The following is a 27,983-nucleotide window of genomic DNA, read 5'->3' as shown; positions in this document are numbered from 1 at the left end:
TATCTTATCTGAAAGGTTACAAGGGAACAATGCTGAATGCATGGCTGGTATGGGCTATCACCATCTGAACACCCCAAGGCCACAGGAGCTCTCGCCTCAGCCTTGGCAAACAAAGAAACCAGCAAACCAAATGGCACTAAGCAGAAGTTTTATTTTAAATTAAATTTTTTATTTAAATTTAACTTAACATAAACTGTATGATCAGTTTCAGAGAAGGGTTTTAATAGTATAGCAAGGTTCCCTAGAAAAAGAGAACTTTCCTATTCAAGATTCTGAAAGTGGTTTTTAAAAAATCTTGATTAAACTTAGTACTATCAAAAGACAAAGACAGGTGTCAGGTACTTACATGTAAATCAAAAATTAGTCTGTAACAGCGCCAAAGAAGCCATTACAAGCTCCTATATAAATAGGCACTTAATGATTTTTCCAGTGTTACATTATTGATCTAACAGGCCCTTCGTTTCCACTGAAATGAATAAGTAATTTGTTTAAGAGAACATTAATAAGGTTTGTAGCACTTTAGATATGCAGGGTCTCTCTCGTCATTAGAATTACCACTATCAAAAACAGATTTTCCGGGGCGCCTGGGTGGCTCAGTGGTTTGGGCTGCTGCCTTCGGCTTGGGTCATGATCTCAGGGTCCTGGGATCGAGCCCCGAGTCGGGCTCCCTGCTCCGCGGGAAGCCTGCTTCCCCCCCCCCTTCTCTGCCTGCCTCTCTGCCTACTTGTGATCTCTGTCTGTCAAATAAATAAATAAAATCTTTAAAAAAAAAAAACAAAAAAAAACAGATTTTCCACTGTCTTTCAATGAAACATCTGCAAAATTTTAGAAATCACGGCAAAAGACCAAAGACATCAGATATATTCATCCTATACATGAAAGCGTTTCTAAGTCCTAACAACCTTGACTATGACTTACTCATTTCAGTGAACATTTACCGTCCTCGCTCGTGTCAGCCGCTACTCGGAGCACTGAGAACACACCCGTGAGCTAGACGTCTGGCCCCTGCTCTCAGAGAGTTTACAGTCTACCAGGGAAGAGAGGCAAACAGGGTGTGTTGGCAAAGGACGTCAGGACAGCAAAGAAAATGGGACCCAATCCCCTGTACAGGGAACCGGTGGGGGGGCACAACCAGAGAAATGAGTGTGTAAGCTGAGATGGGGAGGGAAGTGGGACGGCGCCCAGCTCTGAGGGAAGAGGAGGGCAGAAATCTAAGGTGGCATAAGGCAAAGAGAAGTAGGGTCACAGGCACAGCACGCACAAATGGCCAGGGATTTATACACACAGTTGTCTTTTGGGGGTGCCTGGGTGGCTCCGTCGGTTAAGCATCTGCCTTTGGCTCAGGTCATGAGCCGGGGCTCAGCGGGGAGTCTGCTTCTCCCTCTCCTTCTGCCCCTCCACTCCACCCACCCCCAGAGGTATACGCTCTCGCTCTCCAAAAAAAAAAAGAAGTGACTTTTGTGTAAGCGATGACGGCGGAAACTCAGACTTGACCAGTAATGCTGCATGTATCGTATCGGGAGACAAGAGTCATCTATTTCATCTCGGAGGAAAAAGGTAGAAAGGTCACGATTTCATCCCAGCCTCTTTGCCATGCTACCCACTCCAGCCAGGCTGCCTTCCCCGCACTAGAGAAGGAGTCAGGGGGGAATATGATGGACTCAATCACGCCTTCAGGGGAATGTCACATGCAGGCCAACAATCACACGGCAGGGCCCCTGTGGCAACGTGATTCTGCAGTGCAGCTCCCGGATTTCAGGTGTCACGGAGTGAGACACTGAGCTGGAAACTACGGGTAAGGAGCCTTTCGGTTCCAAGTGAGGGAGCTATCGTCACAGGACAGTGAATGTGGTCTGGCAGCAACATGAAAAGAAGCAATGACCCCCAACCCACACACATCAACACAGAATTATACTCGGACATGCAAGCAGGCACCACCAGCTAGGGTCGTACAGGTTTCCAAGCACTTTTACACACTCTCATTTGTACAGGAGCTTGGAGGCCCTAGCATTTGTCAAGCCCCTGCTTGTGAAGGGCCAGCTCCCTGCTGGGCACTTAACGTTCCCGACTGCATTTCACAAAGTAACCATCACCGCCTCCACCTCTCAGCCAGAAGCCTGTGGCTTGGATAGTTTACGTAATCTGTCAGAAGGCACACGGTGGGCAGGTGGTGGAGGCGAGCTTAGGCCCCGGGGCAGTCTGGCTTCCAGGCCCATGCCATCTCCTTCCAACCCAAGGCAGAGTTTCAATGCCACCCACGTGTGACCAGCAGGAAGGCCAAAGGGTGAGGCTGAGTGGAGGAGGTGGGACTGGACCTCCAGCCAGGAGTTCCAGTTCTGTGCCCTTGCGGCTGGCCACAGGGCCTCTTGCCGAGCTCTTGGTCGCAGAGTCCCTTGCCCCTCCCTGAAGTTATTGTTGGCTCTGTAATAATCAGTCCCTCTGGGTGCCATCTCATCGGTCTTTCCAAGGATCGTAGGGGAGTGGATCAGAGAAATAAGCAGATAATGAAACATTTAACTAGAGACATCACTCACGTAACACCAATTCTTGGTGTCATGTCCTCCCCAAAGTATATCTCACGCTGAAATCCACTATTAAGTAACCATCATAAAAGTTCAAACTAGACCAAACTAGACTAGATTATATATATATAATCTCATGTAATTCTAATAATAATCCCAGTAAGTACTATCATCCTCAGTTGCAGAGATAAGCAGAAGCATCTCTAGGTTAAATAACCTGCCCAAGGTCACACAACTATGTAGTATAGCAGCATGATTCCAGAGCTTAAGCTTTTCACCACAACACAGCCTATATTCCTGCAATGGTCACAGAATTAAGAACAAACACCAAAATACTCTGATCTGAATGTGTATATATGTGGAAGCTTTCATATATAATTACTCATATACTTACATTCTCAGAATTACATAATTTTAGTATGTTATACTACTACTACTAATAAAAAGATAATACATAATAAAAAGATTTAGTATGTGATACTAAAATAATAATAAAAAGAAAAAAATTAAGGGGCTCCTGGGTGCCTCAGTCGGTTAAGCATCTGCCAATGGCTCAGGTCATGGTTCCATGACCTGAAACTGGGCTCGAGCCCTGGTGTTGGGCTCGCTGGCCAGTGGGGAGTCTGCTTCTCCCTCTCCTTGTGCCCCTCCCCCCTCACTCATGCTATCTTGCTCGCTCACAAATAAATGAATAAAATCTTTAAAAAAATTAGACATATCACTTTACAATGTTATCCCTCCTACACTATTAAGTACCAGAGAAACTTGAAATCTATTTGAATAAGTGGCTGAACATCACATATTTTATTCAGTAACTTTTCAACCTAAGGAAATAGAACATTTTGAGATGGTTAATGACAAAAGTACGCAGGGTCCAGTAAGACATGTGGTGCTCCATCTTTCTACCATCCTATTTATTTTTTTTAAAGCTCTTATTTATTTATTAGTTAGAGTGAGAGAGAAAGAGAGCACAAGCAGGCAGAGTAGCAGGCAGAGGCAGAGGGAGAAGCAGGCTCCCCGCGGAGCAAGGAGCCCGATGTGGGACTCGATCCCAGGACACTGGGATCATGACCTGAGCTGAAGGTAGCCGCTTAACCGACTGAGCTACCCAGGCATCCCTTTACCATCCTATTTTAAAAGCAAATAACATATCCCAGTTTATTTATTTGTAAAACAAGTATTCGATATAAGTGTAATGAAATGAATAGACCCCACAAACTTCTAAGTAAATGGGAGAAGCGTGGAGATGAGTGAACGGTGGATACAGGTATCACCTTCTGGTGTTCCCCATTCCTCTCAATTTGCTATTTCTTTCTTTCCTTTTTTTGTTTTTTTAAAGATTTTTATTTATTTATTTGACAGACAGAGATCACAAGTAGGCAGAGAGGCAGGAGAGAGAGAGGAGGAAGCAGGCTCCCCGCTGAGCAGAGAGCCCAACTTGGGGCTTGATCCCAGGACCCCGGGATCATGACCTGAGCTGAAGGCAGAGGCTTTAACCCACGGAGCCACCCAGGTGCCCCTCAATTTGCTATTTCTAATTCTCAAAGCAAACCTGCAACTTGAGTGCAATGAGACGGGAACAGAAAAGAGGTAAGTGAAGAAACATATTACATAGTGTATCTAATGAATTAATAAATTTGTCTTTTTTCCTCACCTACACATGATACTCACTAATTTTCTCCTTTATTTTAGAGACAGCTCTAAACACAGCAGGCAGCAATGCCTGTGAATCAGCTGAGCGAACTCACAGTATAAAAGGGCGAGCTCCCACTTTAATTAATACACAAAGCAAATGTCCAAAGCACTTACCAATCTGTACTTGTTCGGGCTGGCTGAGAGAAACAAAGGCTGATGTGTCATCGATCCAGGATATCTGAATGTTACCTGCAGTGTTGAAATAAAAATAAAGGGAACATCTGACCAAGTATATCACTATCAGACTTCATCTGCACATCTGATGTATTTCAGAATATGTGTCAAATTTAAACAGAGATGAGGTGCTGGTTTAAAATTTGATCAAAATCTCAGCATTAAGCATAAAGCTTTAAAGAAGCTTTAAAAATGTGTTTTAAAAATAAAAGAAAGATCCTTCTGGATTAAATCCTGGGGCACTTGATATTTCAGCCCAATCTCGTGCCAGAGCTGGCAATTTCTTTCCTATCAAGATCACAACAGGGGTGCTTGGGTGGCTCAGTCAGTTAAGCATCCAACTCTTGGTTTCGGTTCAGGCCCTGATCTCATGGGTCGTGAGCCCCATGCTGAGCCCCACAATGACTGGGCTTTGCACTCAGTGGGAGTCTGCTTGGACATTCTCTCCCTCTGCCCCTTCCTGTTCGCACACTCCTACTCTCTCGCTCAAATAAATAGATAAATCTTCTAAAAACACATCTTTCTAAATTTTTAGAGACACAAACTCTTAAAATCATGAACGAGAAACATAAAAGGAATCAATGCAGCAAAAAGTACGAAAAATTCCACATTGATGTCAAGGCCAGGTGAGGAAAATAGGCAGCAGAAGAGGACAAAGGAAAAGAAGGCAGCAAAGAGAGAAAACTAAGATGGGCTGAAACAGAAAAGCCACTGAGAAGGGCAGAAAGCAGTCTAGTGAAACAGAACGATTTTCACATGAAGGGACAAATCCTCAAGCAAGGCTAACAAGCTGCAGACAGAACAGAACAGAGCATGGGAAGGAGTGGGTGGTGGGGCAGAAAACCAAAGGGAAAGCAGACGCCTAATTGTTTGACTACTGCTCTTCTTGAAAAAACACGGGAAGACTGGCATTATTAAAAATGGGTAAACAGGGGCGCCTGGGTGGCTCAGTGGGTTAAAGCCTCTGCCTTCGGCTTGGGTCATGATCTTGAGGTCCTGGGACCGAGCCCCCTGTTGGGGGAGCCTGCTCTGCTCGGCGGGGAGCCTGCTTCTGTTTCCTCCTCTCTGCCTAGTTCTCTGCCTACTTGTGATCTTTGTCTGTCAAATAACTAAATAAAATCTTTTAAAAAAAAATGGGTAAACATCAATGGAATTTATTAGTGAAAAAATGTTTCAATTCCTAAAAAGATTTCCAAGGCTACGAATGCTTACAAACTGCTGTCTCATTGTCACAAGATAATAACTCAATTCCTGCTGCACAGCAAGGTGCCATAATGACTTTCTCCATTACAAAAGTCACTCCTCTACCTTGTGTGTTTTAGATATATAGTAACAGTGAATGTGCCCTAAAAAGTTACTATGTGCCACATACTATTCTAAATGCCTTCATGAATCAGCTCATTTAATCCTCATGAAATGCTTATGTAGTAAGCGGTATTGCCATCATCATCGTCATTGTCACCAATGAGGACACAAAGGAACAGAGAGGCTACTTGTCTGATATCATACAACTGATTCTTTTTAATTAAAATGAAAACAAAATTCTATTCAGAGCATCCTACTTAATTTAGCCAATTAAAGGCTGACTACATAAGGGTAAGAACTTAATAATACAAAATGAGAAAAAAAACAGCAACAACATCAAAAGCTCTCAAAAGAAATGAGCTGTGAAATTCAACTGCATCTCTAGATCTGTATTTAAATTAAAAAGCAGGATTAGAATTTCAAAAGTTGTTGAGACTGTCTGCAAAGACCAGGATAACTTTCCTGAAACATACCCACTTTCACTTACTTTTCTTTTTTTTTTTTTTTAAAGATTTTATTTATTTATTCGACAGAGAGAGATCACAAGTAGGCAGAGAGGCAGGCAGAGAGAGAGAGAGGAGGAAGCAGGCTCCCTGCTGAGCAGAGAGCCCGATGCGGGACTCGATCCCAGGACCCTGAGATCATGACCTGAGCCGAAGGCAGCGGCTTAACCCACTGAGCCACCCAGGCGCCCCTCACTTACTTTTCTAAAAATTGTCTGTAAAGTGTTTTACTTATAAAAGCTAATAAATATATGCTTATTTTAGAAAATACAGAAAAGTTGGGGCACCTGGATAGCTCAGTGGGTTAAGTTCTTGATTTCGGCTCAGGTCATTATCTCAGGGCCATGAGATTGAGCCCCTTGCCAGGCTCTGAGCTGGACACAAAGTCTCCTTAATAGTCTCTTCCTCTCCCGCTGCCCCTCCCCTCCTCTTTCTTTCTCTCTCTGTCTCTCTTTCCCTCCCTCCCTAAAAAATAAAAATACAAAAAAGCATAGAGAGGAAGAAAAAAAAAAACCTATCTAAAACAATCAGTGATAATAGCATGAGGCTTCCTTTCAGTCTGATTTCTATACAAAGAATTAAAAAAAAATCAGTTATACAGGAACTCTACTTTGTTTCTGCTTTTTACACTAAATGTTAAAACAAAAACACTTTACCATCTTTTAATAAACTCTTCAAATATTTTTTAAATGGCTACATACTAGCCTGTTGAGGCGGCCCATAAACATTTACTAAATAGTCTTATTATTGGCTGTTTGTGCTGCCTTTACTTTCTCCAAGAATTTCTAAAGAGAACAGCTTGAGTACTTCATTTGTTAAAATAAACAGGGACTGCTGAAGACTTATAGTCTGAAAGACTTTATAAACGCTAATCAGAAGATGGTTCATCTCAACCTATCACCTGACCTGATAAAAAGGAATTAGAAGAACTGCCCTACCGCATACATAACTCATCTCTTGGTCCTCTCAAACATCTGCGTTCCTCTGCTTGGACTAGTCAATGTCAAGCAGTGACCGCCTGCCCTTATGAAAAAAAATCTTCTCTCCGAATTTTATCTTAAAAACGATTTATCCTCAGCCTAGGTCTATTTTCCATGGTCGGCAGTAAGGGCAGTCATAGTACTAGTATCCTGGTTTCCGTGGAGTAATAACAGCACTCCAGTGTGGGGTGCTGTCGAAAGTTCTTCACATCATGTTAGTACAAAGATACCAACATACCAAACCCTGAAACATTCCATGAGTGAAACTAAATCCTTGCACAGTAATATTCATTCGTCCAAGGTGAAGCTGTCATTCAGTATACCTATCGCCACCCGGACAGACCAAAAACATAGCAAAATCCCAAAACCACATAAGGACTTAAGAGTTACTTACCAAAGGCACTGAAAAGTTGGTAAAGGTCGCTGGTTTTCCACTCTTTGGGGAAGGTCACATGGAGAACATGATCCCGTTTCGGTTGCACTATGGGACAAATTTTGGATAAGAGGTTGACAACCGAAAAGTGAACAATACACCAGGGGTTCTTTAATGAAACTATCCCCCAGCTAACTTGAGGAATTGCTAGGAATGACTCATGATTACGAAACGAAACCTCTCAATGTATTTCGAGTTAGCTTCCACTGGGGCTCTGATACTTTATAGAACCCACAACGGGTTGAACCCTGACAATTCTACATGGACCATCTTTGCTCATGAAGTTCTCATGAAAATTATTTCAAGGTGGGGAGGGGCAGAAAGGCTGCTTTGTTGAAGACATTTCATGAAACACTTAACTTTCTGCTATTACTCTAGTGGTCCACGTGTTTATTCAGCGCACCATCCAAATCCAATGGACTGAGTTTAAGGAGCGGGGCAGTCCTAAGTCACAGTCTCATGTTCTAATCTCAGACCTGCCACTGAATTGCATCTCCGAGCAAGAGACCCAACCGCTCTAGCCACTCATAGCTATGTATCGGAAACGATGATATTTAGCTTGCAGAACTGTTGCAAGAGGAGTGCATCAAAACAGATGTCTGATCTCAGGGGGAGGGTGGAGACACTTGTGTGGTCCGCTTATCACGGCGATGGCTGTTACCAACAGGCACGGCTCACCTGTTTCTATACCCCTCTGGCATGGATTTTAAGGCAAATAAACCAAGGCTAGAAAGAAAGTAATGGAAAAGAGTGGGACAGCGAGGAGGAGAAAATAGGAAATAATTCAAAGCAGCAGCAGCAATCACCTCCCAGACAGGCCTTCCAAGATTTTCAATGAAAAAGAGAGGGAAAAAACCCCAAAACCCACCATATATATATTATATATATATAATATATATGTTATATTATATATGTATATACGTACATATATATATGCAAATAGCCAGAAACTAGAGAACTTATGGTTACTGACAGAGCTAGCCATCTCAAAATTTGTTATGCATATTTATTGGAAATTATGAATTTAGAGTTCGAGTGAAAACGAACTAATGAAGAGAAGATATATATTCTTTTAAAATTCAACTCATGCATAAACTGGAAAATATAAGTAAAGAGATGAGTTAATCAAGACCCAAGGGTACCATTAACTTAAGCATACTATTCATATCAACCACAAAATCACTGCCTGTTTTTAAGTGAATGAAGCTCTTTCTTCAGTAATACTTTTCTTGTTATCCCTTCCAGACCACACACTTCAATGTGCAGATGCCATGAGAAAATAAAAATTCACTCACAGTCTGGGCCTTCCAAGTTTAGATAGGGGATATCCATGACTCTCATAAGAAATAACCTACACAAAGGAAAGAAAAACAGGCGATGGGCAAATTTCTATTAAAAACCTGATACAGGCATCTATTAAATTCTTTACTGATGGTTCTTATTTATATCACTCCATTCCTGAAATCATTTGAAAAAGCTCTTACGATTCTCCACAAAGATCTTTTTCTAGAGAACTAAATGTTATAAAACAGGAAAAAAAAAAAAAAAAAAACAACAATCTTTGGTATTCTGAAAACCTACAAAAGTTCCTGGCACTCAACAGCTACTCAATAAACATGAGCTAAATGAATGAAATTAGTAATCAGAGTCAAAAGAAAGTCTTCTTCAGGTCTGCTCATTAGTCAAGGGAGACAGAGAGAAAACAAATGTTACAGAATACTAACCATCTTTCTGACTTCTGAACTGTTCCCACAAATTATAAAGGGAACCCCTATGATTGCTGTTTTGTGAGCTGAGAATGATAGCACAGACACCTTTTTTTTTTTTTTAAACTGAAGTGGAAAGTCACCGGATAAATACCAATCTCATTGGGTGAATTACACAGTCTGAAATAAGTGACCATCTCAGAAGCTCATGCTATTACTGTCTTTTAAAACATATTAGAAGCACAAAACAAAACAATGTTTGGTAAAGAAAGCTATTGCACTAATATAAAACATACATCAGTCACTTTTTGTATACCCTCCAAAGAAAAAGCTACAGAAGCTCTTAAAAAGGAGGACGTGTAAATTACAACTCTGTAATGCCATTCAATTTTATTTTTTTTAATTTGCAAGATTATGGACAAAGTATCAGGCATTCTGTTGTTTGCAAGATGATTTTAATACGTTTTACTCAGATGACAATACAGAGTACGTTTCTCGTAGAGACTGCATTATACAGCAAATTAAAATGGTAGTAAGAGCCCAACAAGCAATTAGTTTGGCTTCACTGACCCACAATTAAGGCACATTATTACCAGGCACTCAGAAGCCAAGCAGGGCATGCTCTAGTTTACAAATGGAATCATCAGCGTAAATAACAGTGTTCGGTTAATGCCAGAAAAAAACGAAGTCATGGTACTCTGTGGTTTAAGAATTGTTGCCTGGCCTACAATTTAATCAACCAAATCCTAAGGCTAAGAAACCAATTTTATTTTTAGTTCACTAATTTACGCTCAAGCATACTATTCTGGTTCTGGGATCCATTGTACCCAATTCAATCATTAATACTGGTGATGCCAGAAGACACTAAGACCTACAGAGCACCCAGCACCAGGGAGTTTCTCAGCAATGACAGCTACAACTACTACTGCCAACCAGAACCTGTGAAGTTATTCCTGGGTGAGAAGGCTCACCCTTTTGATGCTTCACAAAATTTTCAATTTTCCATTTAGTAAATTTAGAGACTGTCCCCCAATTCTAAAAACCAAGTAAATAAAAACCCTTAATTTAAAAGTTAATGGAACATATCGAGCACTATAAAAATAATTTAATTTTTTTACCCTAACCTCAACAGAGGAATAAAAGCTGAATCGACAAGTTCATTGCTATACCGTCAAATCCCCCCCCCCAAATCAAAATGGACCTCAAGATTCAGTAAGATGATCAGGGGCTGGGGCGGGCAGTAAATTATAGTTCATCATCTCAAAAGAGCATTACACAGGGGCGCCTGGGTGGCTCAGAGGGTTAAAGCCTCTGCCTTTGGCTTGGGTCATGATCTCAGGGTCCTGGGATTGAGCCCTGTATCCGGCTCTCTGCTCAGCAGGGAGCCTGCTTCCTCCTCTCTCTCTCTCTCTCTCTGTCTGCCTCTCTGCCTACTTGTGATCTCTGTCAAATAAATAAATAAAATCTTAAAAAAAAAAAGGAGCATTAAACAATCCAAGTTAACTATGAAAACTTCAAAGTATTTTAGGATTTTTGTTCTACTTCTGTAAAAGTGATATTGGAATCTTTTTTTCTTTTTTTTTTTTTTTTAGTTTTTATTTAAATTCCAGTTAGTTAACATACAGTGTTATATTGGTTTCGGGTGTACAATTTAGTGGTTCAGCACTTCCACACATCACCCAGTGCTCATCACCAGTGCACCCCTTAACCCCCATCCCGTTTCACCCACCCGCCCCCTCTGCCTGCCCCCACTCTGGTGACCATCAGTTTGTTCTCTAGAGTTAAGAATGTGTTTATTAGGGTGCCTGGGTGGCTCAGTGGGTTAAAGCCGTTGCCTTCGGCTCAGGTCATGGTCTCAGGGTCCTGGGATCGAGTCCCACATCAGGCTCTCTGCTCAGCAGGGAGCCTGCTTCCTTCTCTCTCTCTCTCTCTCTCTGCCTGCCTCTCCATCTACTTGTGATCTCTCTCTGTCAAATAAATAAATAAAATCTTAAAAAAAAAAAAAAAAGAATGTGTTTATTAGTTTGCCTCTCTTTTTCTCCCCTAAGCTGCTTGTTTCTTAAACTCCACATACAGGTGAAATCATATGGTGTTTGTCTTTCTCTTACTGACCTCATTTAGCATAATACTCTCTAGCTCTCTCGTGGGAATGCAAACGGGCGCAGCCACTCTGGGGAACAGTATGGAGGTGCCTCAAAAAGTTAAAAACAGCACTGCCCTATGATCTGGCACTACTAGGTATTTACCCCAAAACTCCAAAACTACTAATTCGAAGGGGTTCATGCACCCCGATGTTTATAGCAGCATTATCCATGATAGCCAAGTTATGGAGAGAGCCCAAATGTCCATTAACAGAGGCGTGGATAAAGAAGATCTGGTGTATGTACACACACACACACACACACACACACACATACACACATATATGTATACACACACACACATACATATACACAGTGGAGTATTACTCAGCCATAAAAAAGAATGAAATCTTGCCATTTGGAACGGCATAAATGGAGCTAGAGTGTATTATGGTAAGCGAAATAAGCCAGTCAGAGAAAGACAAATACCGTATGATTTAACTTATATGTGGAATTTAAGAAACAAAACACGCGAGTGAAGGAAAATGAGAGAGAGACACAAACCAAGAAACAGACTCTTAACTCTAGAGAACACATGGATGGGGGGGAAGGGGGAGGAAGGGGGACAGGGGGGCCGGGCATTAAGGAGCTCACTTGTGCCAGGCACTGGGTGAGACATGAAAGGTGAGTCACTCTACTGTACGCCCGAAACTAGTGTTATACTATAGGTTAACTGGAATTTAAATAAAAACTTTTTTAAAAGTCCCAAATTTTATACTACAAATACAGTTTTGTAAAATATTTCTCATTAAACTAAGAAATAAAAATACCCCTCCATCCCCATTAAAACCAAAAAAAAAAGCCAAAGATTTTGGAAAACTGAGCTTTGTTTTTTAAAATTCCTCTTACTATTACTTTTTAAACTGAAAAAAAGAAAATAGGGCCACCTGGGTGGCTCACTTGATTAAGCACCCAAGTCTTGGTTTCGACTCAGAGCATGATGTCAGGGATGGGAGATGGAGCCCAGAGCCAGGCTCCGCACTCCACAGAGTCTGCCTGAGATTCTCGCTCTCCTTCTGCCCCTCACCCTGCTGATGCGTGCTTGCTCTCTCCCTTCCTCTCTCCCTCTCAAATACATATTTTTTAAAAATAAAGAAAGAAAAGAAAGGCCACCAGAACGGAGACGTCCAGGGGAAACACAGATACCCTCAGAGACGCACAACTAAACATGCCCGTTAAATCAATCTTGTGTGTCCTGTGCACTATCTCACCTGCCACGGGCAGAGCGATATAAGGTAAAATCACATGTCCAAGGACGCAACTGCTTGATTTCTTTTTAAAATACAGTTTTATTTCTAAAATCATGGGACCTCACTAGTAAACTGAGAAAATCTGTTGTCTTATAAACAGCACTAAGAATTACACTTTTGGGGGTGGCTGGGTGGCTCAGTGGGTTAAAACCTCTGCCTTCAGCTCAGATCATGATCCCAGGGTCCTGGGATCAAGCCCCACATTGGGCTCCCTGCTGAGCAGGGAGCCTGCCTCCCCTCCTCTCTCTCTGTTTGCCTCTCTGCCTACTTGTGATCTCTCTGTCAAATAAATAAATAAAATCTTTAAAAAAAAAAAAAAGAATTACACTTTTAAAAGGAGAACTCCCGGGCGCCTGGGTGGCTCAGTGGATTAAGCCGCTGCCTTCAGCTCAGGTCATGATCTCAGGGTTCTGGGATCGAGCCCCGCATCGGGCTCTCTGCTCGGCGGGGAGCCTGCTTCCCTCTCTCTCTCTGCCTGCCTCTCTGCCTGCTTGTCATCTCTCTCTCTGTCAAATAAATAAATAAAATCTTTTTAAAAAAATTAAAAAAATAAAAGAAGAACTCCCCAACTGAACTCACCATATCAAGTGTCTCGAAACTTTTTTTGAAGGGTATCTTTTGGCGCCCAACACACAGACAATTTGTTTTCTAAGATTTCATCTGAATTTCACCACTGACCAAAATAAGTAAAAATCTGTTCTTAGCTAAAAGACTCAATAGATTTTTTCTTTTAAAGTTAGTTAATTCCACACTATCTTCTTTGCTTGCTCAACGCTTTCACTAAATAGAAACCCCTTTCAAATAAATTATTAATAGCACTGCTCACTCCTCCCCAATGCCTCCATGTCTGGGCTTTAGAGAGAAATGAATAGTCCTGAGCCCTGGGGGAACACGCAGACCAACTCTGTGTGTGACTTGGCAGCCTGCGCCTCTGGAGAAAGCCCTGCAATTGGGAAACCGACCCTAAAGTTGTAGCTGGGCGTCACTGGAACGGAACCAAAGTCAACTCCCCATTGGCTTCCCACCCCAGGGCCAGGGCTGTCTGGAAGCCGCAGCTCTGGGCACATCCCTGCCCTTCTGAAGCAAAGTCGCATTTTGTTATATGCATGCCTCCTACAGACTGGCTGTCAGAAGGCCGACACCTCCCTGAGAGGTTCTGATCAAAGACCTCACACAGGGATCATCTGTGCGACAATGTCCACCCGCACCCAAGAGGGAACGATCTGGGCAAGCAGGGAGGCTGGAAACACACGGGAGAAAGGTACGGAAGCGTGCTTTTGCACAAGCCTTCAACTGCAGTTTTTAGAGACATGTGGACCAATACTTGCACCAAATGGTATTTCTGTTGTAGTAAAGATCCCAGATGGCCCTGATTCAGTGGCGACGTGACAGGGTGGGAGTCTTGCCACCTTCCCGCCAGCCTTCTTGATGAAGTATTATTTCAGCGCTTATTGGCTAAAAGGGTTGACACTAACTCTGTCGAAGATGAAGATTTAAACTTGTATTTGATACAGTTGCCAATTTTACACCAAGAATCTCGCCTAAGAAACCATAAATTCCAGTTCACATTCTAGACACCGCGAAACAAAGTTTACCCTTTTGGGCATCAATCAGGTTTTTAGTTTCTACAACCATATGACTGATGATGCTGTTAATCTCCGTTACCGAACATGTCTGGAAAGATCCAACAGTAAAGCACAGCAAACCCTTGAGCTCATCGGACTGGGTAACATCAGGTCAGCGTCTTGAATGGGTAGCTCCCCAGCATGAGCTGTGCACAGTGCCTTTATCTCCCACATGCTGCGTGGCACTCACAAAAAGCCACCTGCCAATGTCCTTTCCAGACCTGGGCAGCATGACACTGTGGCCTAGACTGTGTGAGAAGGCTTGCTGGCCACTGAAGAATTCCATCCCAGATAGAAAACTTCTTAGGAGCCCAGACTCTTGAGCCCTTATCAAAAGGCCCAGATCAACAACATCGGCACCACCGGGGAACCTGTTAGAAATGCAGATTCCCAGGCCTTACCTGAGATGTGGGGACTCAGACACTCTGGGGACTGAGAATCAGAGAGTGAGCAGAACGTGAAAAGAGTATGTTCAATGTTGTGCTGCCGTTAATAACGATTCATTAATCAACCTGCATAATAATGACCAAGATGTTGTGCCAACTTCCCCAAAAAGCATTAGTCTTAATGATTTGTTTACACTGAATGAGTCTGGCTTAGAAGAACACAAAATTATCCAAATAGCAAGGACTACCTCAGAATCCAGGAAGCAATAAGTGAAGTCTTCTACTGCTCCCTGAAACCAGGAGCTCAACTGTGGCAAGCAATTAGCTTCTCTGCAAGAGATAAATTGGGCGAAATCACTGCTGACCACTTTTGTTCTCGTTTTTAAGAAGACAGAGAAAAAAGATTACTAATACCACTCTTTTGGCAACTCATTGCCAAAGTCCAACCTGGCTCTGGGAATTGGTCACAAATGATCACCTCTAGCATCACACGTTAAACTGCAGCACTAATGCAGCACCAGAGACCAGCAAACCCTTGCGTGAATAACACCTACGACACTAATGAAAACACCTCTCACCTTATCAGGTGAGAACTGTCTGACCTTACCAGCAAGTTTCAGACACTGATTCTGGCAACCACAAAGCACACGGGGCTGTTCTAAGAACTACACTTAGATCAAAGGTCATTCTCTGGTGACACAACAGCTTGCCTTGGACTGTGCCTTATCTGAACTATCCCCCAGTTGTCTAGCGAATAAGAACCGATTGCACAAGGATGCCAGTGTTAACCCATTTTATGCAGCTAAGCTTAAAAAACAAAGAAGGCAAAAGTGATATTCAAAAATGCACACCCAGTAAGTCCCAAAGGTGATTCAGGAACACTGCTCACGAGAGGCTCAGATCTCTGGGAACGGAAAAGATCCTTACAGTTCTTTAAGATTCTGCATTATCACATATATGTATGTTATCAGTGATTCTACTCGGAAATGAAAGAAAATACTTAATTCTGTTCTCAGAGCAGCATGCCTTCCGGTGCTATGTTCGAAGGTAGAGAAAGAAAGTGAATCAGAGTGGTGTGTCAATGGTCACTTTTTAAAAAAGCAACTAGCAAAAAATGGTCATGCCCATTTGTAGTGCGGGGAAGTGCTTACGGACCAGCGGTCCAACCACAAAGGTTAGGTTTTAAGTGGATCATGCGATAGCCACCCGACAAACCACTGAACACCACCCCACATGACGCTGGCCACTAGTTTTAACGTCTTTCAAAATTTTACTATTGCCTTTTTCTAAGTTACAAAATTATAGAACTAATATACTCTCAATCAGTAAATGGATTATATTGATGTTAATTAGTAAATGAAACAGATAGAGAAAACACACTGCTAGGGCATTCATTAAAATGAAGGGATTTGGGGATGCCTGGGTGGCTCAGTGGGTTAAAGTCTCTGCCTTCGGCTCAGGTCATGATCTCAGGGTCCTGCAATTGAGCCCTGCATTGGGCTCCCTGCTCAGCAGGGAGCCTGCTTCCCCCTCTCTCTCTGCCTGCCTCTCTGCCTACTTGTGATCTCTCTCTATCAAATAAATAAAATCTTAAAAAAATAAAATAAAATGAAGGGATTTTGTGGGGGGTGGCGGCTAGGGGAATTACGAGTGGGTATTTTGTTTCAATCAGAAAAGAGTGCATATATGGGTGTGTGTGTGTGTGTGTGTGTGTATACCTATAGATAGGTATCATATATAGATATATATATATATATATATATATATACCTAGATACATATTTTTTTAAGTATGAAGTTCCTGATTAAAATAACAATATTTATCATTATATGTTCAGCTTCTTTGACCCTCTGGTGTCTGCAGGATAGGTAGATAAGTACTAGCCTCATCGTACCAGGAACTTTCGAGAAAGCAGGTTTTTCCAAGTTCAGTGGGTTACTTTTGGTCAGCAAAGAAGCAGAGAGACAGGATACAGACCCAAAGCCTCTCACTACCAGCTCTACACTAATGCCCCCCACCACCTTCTGCTGGGTGCGTCTCACATGTGGCTTTTAACCTGAGCTGTTTCCAAAGCCTTGATGTGAAATGGCGAGGCTGGAGTCCCAGCAGAAGCAGAGACAAGTCAGGGAAAAGTCAGCTTTTTATTCTTCAATCACCACCCAAGCCCCTAGTGGGTAGAAGTGAAGCAAGAGCTTACGATACAAGCTTCCAGAAACATTTTTTGGGGGCGGGGAATGCTCTAAGGGCTGGCTGAATGACAGCAGAGCCCAGACACGCAACATGAGGCTGCCGTGTGAGCAAGAGCCTTGGGTAGGGTGAAATTTCAAGGCAATAGGAATGATAGGCAGCAAGCAAGGCCGAGCTGTGTGAAGTGAAAAGGACATTCCCACATTTGCGGTGCAAAAGGAGCTGCTACCCTGGGGTGTCAGGGCATTGGGCTTCCTAGGCACACCGGCCCCACACACTGTGATCGCCCTCAGGAAACCAGCGAATTGGCACATCCCAAGTTGGGGGAGACCTACAGGGGCCTGAATACAAGAGCGTGTCTTAGGTGATGTCAGACCTGGACACACAGAGCCAGACCTGAATGATCTGGAAGGATTTCTAAAGTCACGGCAAGTCTGCATAAAGAACAGCACTGCGTATCTGGTCTCTTTCCCTGGCCAAAAGAAAAACCTGAAGCCACACCAGACTCTTCCGTCTTCCTCCTAGAAATGCACTTTTTCATTCAATGAGCAAAAATTTGCATTTGTTCACCTGCTTTCTTCTGGATGACACTTCTGTTCCTAAAAAGCTTTATCTCAAAAAAAAAAGAGAGAGAGAAATTTCGAAATAAAACTGCATTCTTCTCACACCACTGAAGCCTGGGATACAGAGACGTGCAGTAAAATCTCATCTGAACAGAATTTGAGCAGTGAATTAATTCAAGGCTCACCCCAAGTCCTAAGCCTTCCAAAGGAAAATTGAAACCTTTAACGACTGCCAGCCCTACTGTACTTGCAAATGGTCTTGGTGTTTCCTTCAGGGCACAGCAGTAAAAGCACTTCATAAGAACCTTGTATGCAAGGGTTCATCATTATACATATTTATGTGCTATAAAAAACTAATTTTATCATCCAGGGTAAGAAGCATGCAGACATCTCTCACAAAACAAGCTCATTTATTCTGCTCACTAAAGCACTTGTGTAAAATACGAAGGCAACCACTGGCTGGAGGGGACTTACTGTGGCATTGGTTATTTTAATATCACTCAGGCGGGGGGCACACAGCTTTCAATGAAGTCACTTGATGTTTTGACAAATAGAGCGTTACCCGACATCTGTCCTGAAGCCAACCTATGGCCTTTCTTAAACAGATACAACATTAGAAACAAGGAGGGGAGGAGAAGAGGAAGGAAAAAAAAAAGAAAGAAAAAACCAGCAGCTCATTTGAACAATCCCCATCAAATGAACCGTATCAAATTACATCAAATAAAAATGTTAAACTAAGCATTATACAAAGGCAATGATGCCTGCACAGCCCGTGAAACAGCAGAGTATAAAGTGTCAGGGGAAACCAGCCCCTCATAATCCCATGGATAGAGTCAACATCTTTCATGACCATGAGCTCAAGACAAAAACCAAGGAAAAGGAAATCTTTCAAAGATACTAGCATGGTCTCTTCAGAAAATGTGCAACCCACCGCAGAACTCTCTCTATAGAAACTCTGTGCTGGAGGGAGGGGGGAGAAACCACTCCCAGTCGAGGACTGACCTGGCTTATCCCTGATTCTGCCATTTCTGAGACCCCTGGCAAACAGTCTTAGATTTTAAATGGGGACATTATTGGGGCACCCACTTGGTAGAGGGCATAACTCTTCATCTCAGGATTATGAGTTCAATCCCCACGTCGGGTGTAGAGATCACTTAAAAATAAGATCTGCAAGGGGTGCCTGGCTGGCTCAGTAGTTTGAGCCTCTGCCTTCGGCACAGGTCATGATCTCAGCGATCCTGGGATCGAGCCCCACATCCGGCTCTCTGCTCAGCAGGGAGCCTGCTTCTCCATCCCACCCCACCCCTGCCTGCCTCTCTACCTACTTGTGTTCTCTCTGTCAAATAAATAAAGAAAATCTTAAAAAAAAAAAAAAGATAAGATCTGCAAATGGGGACATTATTATTTATCTCTGAGGGTTGCTGGCAGCAATCATAGTACATGCAAGGAAATGACGTAGGTAACTCACTGAAGAGTGGAAAGTTTTCAGTAGCGAAGCTTCTGGCGTGCGGTGCTACCTAACTGGTACTACGGCTAGTATCAGATTTTCAGTATCACCATATGCTGGGGACGCTTAAATCGTATGAATGAAATGTTAAATGGTCTCGGAAATAACTATTGCCTGGTTTTTCCCAGCCAGAGCCAAAGCAAGGTGAGGAATACCTAAGAACGCAGACTTTACCACTAACAGCCAATAGCCCCCGGGACTAACAAGCTGGCAAGATGGGTCCGTCGTCTGTGCCCTTAGAGATTTCTTTAAAAAGAAGGCTTCTGGGGAGCCTGGGTGGCTCAGTGGGTTAAAGCCTCTACCTTCAGCTCAGGACATGATCTCGGGGTCCTGGCATGGGGCCCCGCATCGGGCTCTCTGTTCAGCAGAGAGTCTGCTTCCTCCTCCTCTCTCTCTGCCTGCTTCTCTGCCTACTTGTGATCTCTGTCAAATAAAACAAATAAAATCTTTTTAAATAAATAAAATAAAAAGAAGCCTTCTGAAAAAGCCACAGACACAGTTCACCTGATACAAGTCTGGCAATCCGGACCACAAGGAAGAAATCAGACGAGCAATACCAACTTGAGGCCAGCACCCTCTACCCAAAGAAGTCAGGATCCCAGTCTTAAGAAGCCAGACGGAAGGCCTGAGCATCATTCATTGGGCCCTGGACTCATCTGTCTTTTGCCTTTCTGAGAACCAGTGTATTACAGAACTTTCAGGGTAACCAAACCAAGTCGATTCTTGGAGAGTCCTTCTATCCTAGTAACTTGGGGAACCTAAAGTGAAGCGAACATGACTTGGGCTAAGATAAAGGGCTCTGGTTTGGGTATGTGAGGATGAAATACCTCCTGTGCACTGGGGCAAAATACATTCTGCACACTGTGGAGAAACCTTCTGGAAAGTGGGAGGCTGCTCTAAGCATTCGCAATGCTGTGATTTTACTCCCCATGGCGCTGGACTCCAAGATTTGCACAATCCCGAGAAGGCTGGAAATGGACTCTACATTTTGTAAGAGGCATACTGCTTGGCTATGATTGGAAAATGACGTCCGTAAGAGCACCACAGTCCACTTCTAACCGGGCAGAATGAGTGGCAGACGATGCTCCCTAGCCCTGGCACAAAATCCATTTGGGGCAGAAGCGCAAGGGCAAAGGGCGTTACCCCTTCATCCAAAAACCACAGATGCAAATGCAGAATTAAAGGGTAACACTACCACGCTGTTGGCCAAGCCAGCCGGTCGGCCATGGAGGGTCCCACAGTCACCACCACCACTACTGTCTGCCTGCATCCTGCCTCCCTGAGCCCTCGGTTCTGGGATCCCCAGGGGCTCCTGTGGCCAGAGGCATACACACGGCACAGCTGCTCCCGATGGCACATGAACGGAGGAGACCATGCCCTTCCCTTCACTGCTTTTCCAGCATCTAAGGCTCAAGACACGTGAGCGTGACCCACACTCGGGCAGAGAGTCTGTTCTTCCCATTCATGACCAAACCTTGCGGCAAGACCTCTTTCATTAAGATACAAAAACAGGCAGAGTTTTCTTAAGAGGATTCCAGGATGCTGTTTCTCTATACAAAGGATTTTAGTGCCATCCTGCATGTCTGCCTCTTTCCTGCTCACAGCACAGAGACTGCCACCCAAGAAAATCCAGCTAAGTACACAAGGTCCGCTCTGCAACTCTACCACTACCCCCAGTGCCCGGAAAAACGAGAATTACGTTACTTTCTTGGAAGTTCACTGTGGGGAAAGCTACAGCAGCAACTCCGCTCCCCATCAGGCCACACTCTGTGCTGGGGGCCTTCTCGATGCTTCTCTCCAAGCTGAGGTCAAGCCTCCCAGGGGGCCATTTATGCTCTTCCTTTCATAGATGGGGCAACCCAGCTTCAGAAAGGATGATGGTCCCACCGAGGGGCTCGACGGCCCAGCCCGCAGCCTCTGCTCTATCCAGCACGCTTCTGCAGCCCTGTAAACAAGCAAACCCCGGCCGAGGTCCAGGCATGGACTCACATGCACACATTACGAGGCTTCCGTGCCTAAGAAGCAATCTAAACCTCAGATGGTGAATAAACAGAGAAGAAAAATGCTCTGCGTATTTGCAAAGTATCAGTCATTCTCACAGACTGAGATCTCCTGGAAGCAGTGAGTTGCTCAAAAGGGAACAGTTCACAGAAGGACAAATGCAGAGAGGCTGGAAAGTAGATCAGAGGTTCCCAGGAGCTGAGGGGAGGCAGGAGCAAAGACTTCGTGCTTCATGGTTACAGGACTGCTGCCCGGAGTGAGCAAGAAGTTCTGAGAACAGAATGATGATGTTGGCAGAAATATTGTGAATGTCAGTAGCGCCACTGAATCGCAGACTTAAAAATGTTTAAGGGGCACCTGGGTGGCTCAGTTGGTTAAGTATCTGACTCTTGATTTTGGCTTAGGTCATGATCTCAGGGTCATGAGATCAAGTCCTGTGTAGGGCTCTACATTGGGCAAGGAGCCTGCTTAAGATTCTCTCTCTCCCTCCCCCTGCCTCCCTCCATGTACTCTCTCCCTCTCAAATAAATAAGCAAATATTTAAAAAAAAAAATGTTTAAGGGGCATCTGGGTGGCTCAGTGGGTTAAGCCTCTGCCTTCGGCTTGGGTCATGATCTCAGGGTCCTGGGATCGAGTCCCACATCGGGCTCTCTGCTCGGTGGGGAGCCTGCTTCCCCCCCCCCCACTCTCTGCCTGCCTCTCTGCTTACTTGTGATCTCTCTCTGTGTGAAATAAATAAAATCTTCTAAAAATAAATAAATAAATAAATAAATAAATAAATGTTTAAAATGGCAAATTGCAGGCTATACATGTTTTATGATAATTTTTTCTAAAGTAATAACTCCATACACCAAAAACCGTTGAACTGTATATTTTAACTGCGTGATTTGGTATGTGAATTTATATCCTCATAAAGTGGTTAAAAAAATAAAAATAAACAGCTTCCCACAGGTTACAAAGTAAATGCCATTTCTTTCCTCTCCTGTCAGTAAAAATCTACACCTCGAAGTGCTACAATGGCACAAACACTGAGAATCGACCACATGCCTCCGAGGGCAAAACCAGCAAGTGGAGAAAACCCATGCAAACCTTCTCCCTGGACACCACTGAGTTACACGGGGCCTTTCCTCCTCCCCTTCCCTTTTCGGATCAAGGCCCCTGATTGAATGCGAGGTCCCACCTTCAGGGTGTGTGCGGTACAAAAGGTATAATGAGGGATGCCTGGGTGGCTCAGTCAGTTTAGTGTGTCAGACTCTTGGTTTTAGCTCAGGTCATGCACTCAGGGTCATGAGATCGAGCCCCAATGTCAGCTCCACACAGAGTCTGCTTGGGATTCTCTCCCCCTCTCCCTTTGCCCCTCCTTCCCTGCCCCTAAAAATAAATGGATGAATAAAATCTTAAAAAAAAAAAAGGTATGATTATAAGACGTCTTCTATGAAAGCAGAACAGGTCTCCATGTGCTCCCTGCATCTGGTCAGAGACACACAGTGTCCAAGCAGAAACGTCCCCATGGCAGTGACTGCTGCAGCGGGCTGACCGAGAGCCACCATGTGCCAGGCATTTTACATACACGCTCGCCTCTTACCCTCACTACACCCCTATCAAATGGGTATGAACGATCTCCATTTACAGACAAGGAATGTGAGATACAGAGAGGGTAAGGAACTTGTCCGAGATCGCACAGATGTAAGAAGTGGGGCTGGGATTCAAAGCCAGATGCCTGATTGCAGAGACCACAACTACGCTACACTACACGACAGCCCAGAGTGCAGCAATTCTACTGGAGAAGCTAATCAAGTGATCTAAAAATTTTACATGCAAATAGAACCAGTTCCACTGACTTCTGTGACATCCCCTGCGGCGCCTCCCCAATGGCATAAACTGTGTTGTAACTCTTGCTTATGCGGGGGTGTCGCAGGTCTCACAGTGGGGAAAATCACTGTAATAACGCAGGGGACTTTATACCCAACCTGAATGGTCCGTAAAAACACATTTGACCCTCACCCAGGATGCTGAAAGCCGACAGCAAAACACTGGGAATCAGAACAGATTAGCCTCATCCTCCTGTTATTCCAGCACCTTCTGTATAAGGGAAGGACCAGCAGGACAGAAGATAAGCAGGGTCTGCACTTCCAGAGTTCTGGGACAACTCGCTGGCGACCTGGCACTCCACGCCACTCCGCATGAATGGCGGCTGCCTGTCAAGGGAGCAAATGAGCTTTGCTCTTCCCATTATCACCACAAGGGCCGGGAAGAAAGGAGGTATTCTGCTTACCTATAATCTTTCAGTCTGAAATTTCTCTGATGTCAAATAGGACCCGCAGGCATATATTACTGTAAAGGAGAACAACTTGCTACCAGCATGTGATGGCTTTCCGTGGAGGAAAAGGAAAAAAACATGGTGCTTTATTTCAGGTGTCACAATGATCCCTCTGCCTCTACACTGATCATGGTTACCTGTTCCTACACAACCTTCTGTAAATTGCTGTACTCATCTGAATGACACAACCTCGACAGACGCTCCAAAGCAAGGCCAGCTGGGTCCCTTACGTCCCAAGGGAACACGCTCCATCAGCACCTGATTTCTCATCAGCAAACACGAAGAGGTGGGTACAGGCAAAAGTGAACACTTAACACGGGCTCCAATTTTATACCCACATGGTAACAAATTTTCTTCTTGATCATGAAACTAGAAACACAGAAATACATTCCACTACCACATCGACTTTTCGAACCTGTTGGCATGTTAAATTCTCTTCCATTTCAAGAAAGGGAAGTAATAAATACTGGGCGATGTCCTTTGGCATCTCATGTGAGATCTGCAATTTCTAAGGGAGGTGAATAATTTAATCTCCATTTTATAGAGGACGAAACCATTTGTCCAAGAGTGTATCACTCCTTTTGATGGCTTGTCTCCTCGTCTCCGTTGCAGAGACAAGAAGGCCTAGATTCCTACAGGAATCCCGTTCCTATACAGGACACTTGTGCCAAAACCAAGACCGCCATCATCCAGGGTGAACAGCAGACAATTCTTCCTTTTTCATTCCCTTACTTACAGAGATTAGCCAAAGTAAGAGACTTGCTCATTTCCTTCCTCTTTCTAAGAAGTGAGGTAAACAGAAAATAACCTTCCCAAAAACCTTCAGAAAAGGTTATCTACAAGAGAGTTCAACGTGTCTTGCCAACACAGATGACTATTAATAAAACATAAGGTAAAAGCCTGATTCTGTGCTTTTCTGTGGTATGAAAAAAAGTGAAAGCGGAGTATTTTTAGCCCTTTCCAGCCTAACAGGATTTGACTGAAGGATCTTCTCTTAAGTCTGGTTTTCCATGCATTGATCAACACTGACCAAGGTTACAAGAGAAGGCAAATCACTTCCTGCCCCAAACTGCCTACAACACAAACGAAGGGCACACTGCACACAGACAGTCACTGGCAGGGGTCTGATCAGGATCTCCATGGCTCGGCTTCCTTACGACTTTCCTTCTGATTCCAACAAAGGGAGGAGAAATGCAGGAAGCACCCAGGCAGCATGCGGAAAAATGGCAGCATGAGAAATCCTCCCAGGACAAGCTTCTAGGCAAGTATGGCTCAGAAAGCACCTTCTACTCCATGCGGTCTTTGCAGATCACTCAACGGCCAGCTGTCTCAGGGATCTCTCAATAAAACTTCCCCAAAAAGGCATCATTAAGGCAGCCAAATGCCAATTCAGAACAATGCAGAAAGAGGTGGGGTTTTAACTTCCCCCTCAAGGTTTACTTTCTAAACATAAATCTGGTGAGAGAGGAACAAGAAGTTATTTGCATATGTAGGCAGTTTGATTTCCACCCAAATTTATGTTAGGGCTATGCATCTTTGGTTCAGCTCTTTCTGAGAAAAGCCTGGTGCCAAACAAACTCTCAGAGAAATTTACAGACTTTTCTAAAAATCAACCACTTGAGATAATGTGGATGGCCCTTTCTGAATGTTTCTCTACAAGGGTAATCTTGAAAAAAAAAAAAAAATGACAAAGTCAAGGTTAAGGTCATACATCAAACCTGCATGGAAGTTAAATGAGGTCAGTATTAACACAGAAAGAGATGTCGAAAGGAGCAAGTGCTTTTCCCACTTCCTAAATGGGCTGAGAAGGGATGACCGCATTTCATAATGTTTTTTACGTCAAATCCCTATGTTGTATACCTGAAACTAATACGATGCTGCATATCAATTATTTTTCAAAGAAAAAAGAAGGAACAATTGTACTTGACCAAGCTATTCCAATATAGAATTAAAATATTTTGCATTTCAAATCCTGCTGGACTTTTTTCCTTCAGAGACGAAGAAAATATTCTTCCTTTACAGATGGAAGAAAAAATGGAGCAAAAACTCAAGAATTTTCAGGGCGAAATCACAGGATTCCTGAATCTTCAACTATATTTGGTATGCATCTAGGTTTCAGGGGAAAAAAAAAAAAACCAAACCATGAATGAATATTCCCAACCCAAAATGAAACTACATGTTTACCGTCTAGTTCTTTTGAATGGTCTTAAACATTATTAGCAATAATATACTGGTCTATTAATACATAAAGTCTTTCTTAAGCTTCTTTTTTTTTTTTTTTAAGATTTTATTTATTTATCTGACAGAGAGAGAGAGAGATCACAAGTAGGCAGAGAGAGAGGGGGAAGCAAGTTCCCTGCTGAGCAGATAGCCAGATGTGGGGCTCGATCCCAGGACCCTGGGATCAAGACCCGAGCCAAAGGTAGAGGTTTAACCCACTGAGCCACCCAGGTGCCCCTAAGCTTCTTAATTAAAGCTAATTTTGATTGCTCTTCATGTTGGTCACCCAGGTTAATGACAAACTAAAGTGCATCCTATTATCTAACCCAAATTGTATCCATCACCTTATTTTATAAGGACTTGATTTCAGTGGAGAAGCAGACTTGCTGTTTTAAGTATTTAAAAATAAGGGGCGCATGGGTGGCTCCATAGAAAAAACACATGACTCTTAATCTCAGCATCACAAGTTCAAGCCCCATGTTATATGTGGAGCCTAGCTAAAAATTAAAAAAATAAAAAATAAATATTTAAAAATGAGTAAGCTTGTCCCAGCTGAAAAATACTGCTGTGCAATGGACTTAGCATCCTGAACATAAAAATGCAAGGAGTGGCCATGATCCAAACAAAATTTAGGGTCACCTGCACATTCCATGGTCTGTGACATAAGCTGCCCTTCCAGAGATTTACAAAGATAAACAGTCTCCCCAAAATAGGGGCGCCTGGGTGGCTCAGTGGGTTAAGCCGCTGCCTTTGGCTCAGGTCATGATCTCAGGGTCCTGGGATCGAGTCCCGCATCGGGCTCTCTGCTCGGCAGGGAGCCTGCTTCCCTCCCTCTCTCTCTCTGCCTGCCTCTCCATCTACTTGTGATTTCTCTCTGTCAAATAAATAAATAAAAATCTTAAAAAAAAAAAAAAAAGTCTCCCCAAAATAAAAGTGAAAAGCTAAGAAAATCCTGTTTTACCCATAAGGAAATGGGCAGACAGCAAGGATTCAACTGTTAGCTTCTAAAATTAATTTTCCGGGGAGCCTAGGTGGCTCAGTGGGTTAAAGTCTCTGCCTTCAGCTCAGGTCATGATCCCAAGATCCTGGGATCGAGCCCCTCATCAGGCTCTCTGCTCAGCAGGGAGCCTGCCTCCTCCTCTCTCTCTGCCTGCCTCTCTGCCTACTTGTGATCTCTGTCTGTCAAATAAATAAATAAAATCTTAAAAAAAAATAAAATCAGTAAAATTAATTTTCCATGCCAAAAAAAAATTCAAATTTATTTCCTTATCATGCTAATGTTTAGAATACATTATGCTATAATGTATTCTATATGTATACTCTAATGTATAGAATTGTTGCATTACTATTTTGTGCACTTGTAATAGGACGCTGTATGTTAACTATATGGAATTTTAAAAAACTTAATAAAAAATTCAACTGTATTTTCAATATATACTACATTGTTTTCTGTTTCTCTCTGAAAGATGTTTTGAAGGTCAAACACATTTAGCTCTGAACTTCAACAGAAAAGAACAAAGATTAAAAAAAAAAGAAGAAGAAGCCAAAGTGTGATAAAACTTACTAACTCAGACTATACAAATTCCAAACCTGTAGGAATCCAGATGTTTGGAATTAACATCTGTCTCTGCAGCATGTCACCTAAGTACAAGCACTGTGATACTGGTATTTACATAGACATCCAAAGGAGACAGTGTTCTTACCCAGTAATGCACTGATAGGATTGTAAAGTGCTGCATATAATGTAAGGAAATGATGTAACCAGGCCAACGCTGAAACGGTTCTTTCTCCCAGCAGTAATGACCCATGTGGGCTGCCTTGTTCTGTCTGGCTCCCCCAGAATCTCCTAGAACCAATCCTGTTAAAAGAGCTGGGGTAAAGAAGGTTTAGGGCTCTGGCACAGAGCCCAACTGTGGCCAGCTTGAGGATCACATCTATAACTTTCGTCTCAACCGTGCCAAGAAAGCACAAACCACACTTTGAAGTAATCATCCTGAGAGTCTTTGAAAATGCTCTGAACTTAGACATCTCCCTAAATCACACAGACTTCTTGCCACGATGAGTACATAAGCAAGCTTTTACTTCACCGGATCCATTCAGATGAAAGCTTGGGATAAAAGGACAATCAAAACTTCTCCATAGATTATCTTAAAAGCCATTTGTGTAGCCAACATCTTCTTAAAAAGAGTATTATTTAATGAGATAATAACGCAAGTATAAATAATAACCTCATGTGTAAAATATGTTAGCAGTGTTCGGTCCAACTAGTACATACACACACACACGCACATGCACACTCACACAGTCTCTCTTGCAGGTAATTTAAATGCCAAAACTACCAGTTCTTTGTCTTGGAAAAGATACACTAACTTTGGCATTCTTTTCTTTTCTGTATTTCTTTTTTAGGCAATATATTTAATAAATTATTTCCCAGAAGGTCAATTTCTGTTTTCGAAAAACATCTG

General features: G+C 43.1%; 1 protein-coding gene across 4 annotated transcripts in view; it reads right to left on the bottom strand.

The window, feature by feature from the left end:
• The window catches only part of PARN (poly(A)-specific ribonuclease), a 156,955-nt gene that overhangs the window by 93,529 nt on the left and 35,443 nt on the right, over positions 1-27,983 (bottom strand). For all 4 annotated transcript variants that reach the window (XR_006604318.1, XM_045071921.1, XM_004750348.3 and 1 more), the window contains exons 19-21: positions 8,908-8,963; positions 7,574-7,660; positions 4,332-4,406 (exon numbers count right to left, since the gene is read on the bottom strand). Coding sequence is in view for 3 of the 4 variants with exons in the window: in XM_045071921.1 (XP_044927856.1) it covers positions 4,332-4,406; positions 7,574-7,660; positions 8,908-8,963 (218 nt within the window). In the remaining variant the exon portion in view is untranslated. The remainder of the gene's footprint in view (positions 1-4,331; positions 4,407-7,573; positions 7,661-8,907; positions 8,964-27,983) is intronic.

This window comes from Mustela putorius, unplaced genomic scaffold (genome assembly GCF_011764305.1).
Source record: "Mustela putorius furo isolate JIRA1106 unplaced genomic scaffold, ASM1176430v1.1 tig00004007_pilon_pilon_pilon, whole genome shotgun sequence".
NCBI classification, from domain to species: Eukaryota; Metazoa; Chordata; class Mammalia; order Carnivora; family Mustelidae; genus Mustela; species Mustela putorius.
Note: the sequence above shows the minus strand (reverse complement) of the source record. Positions and strands in the feature narration are given on the sequence as shown.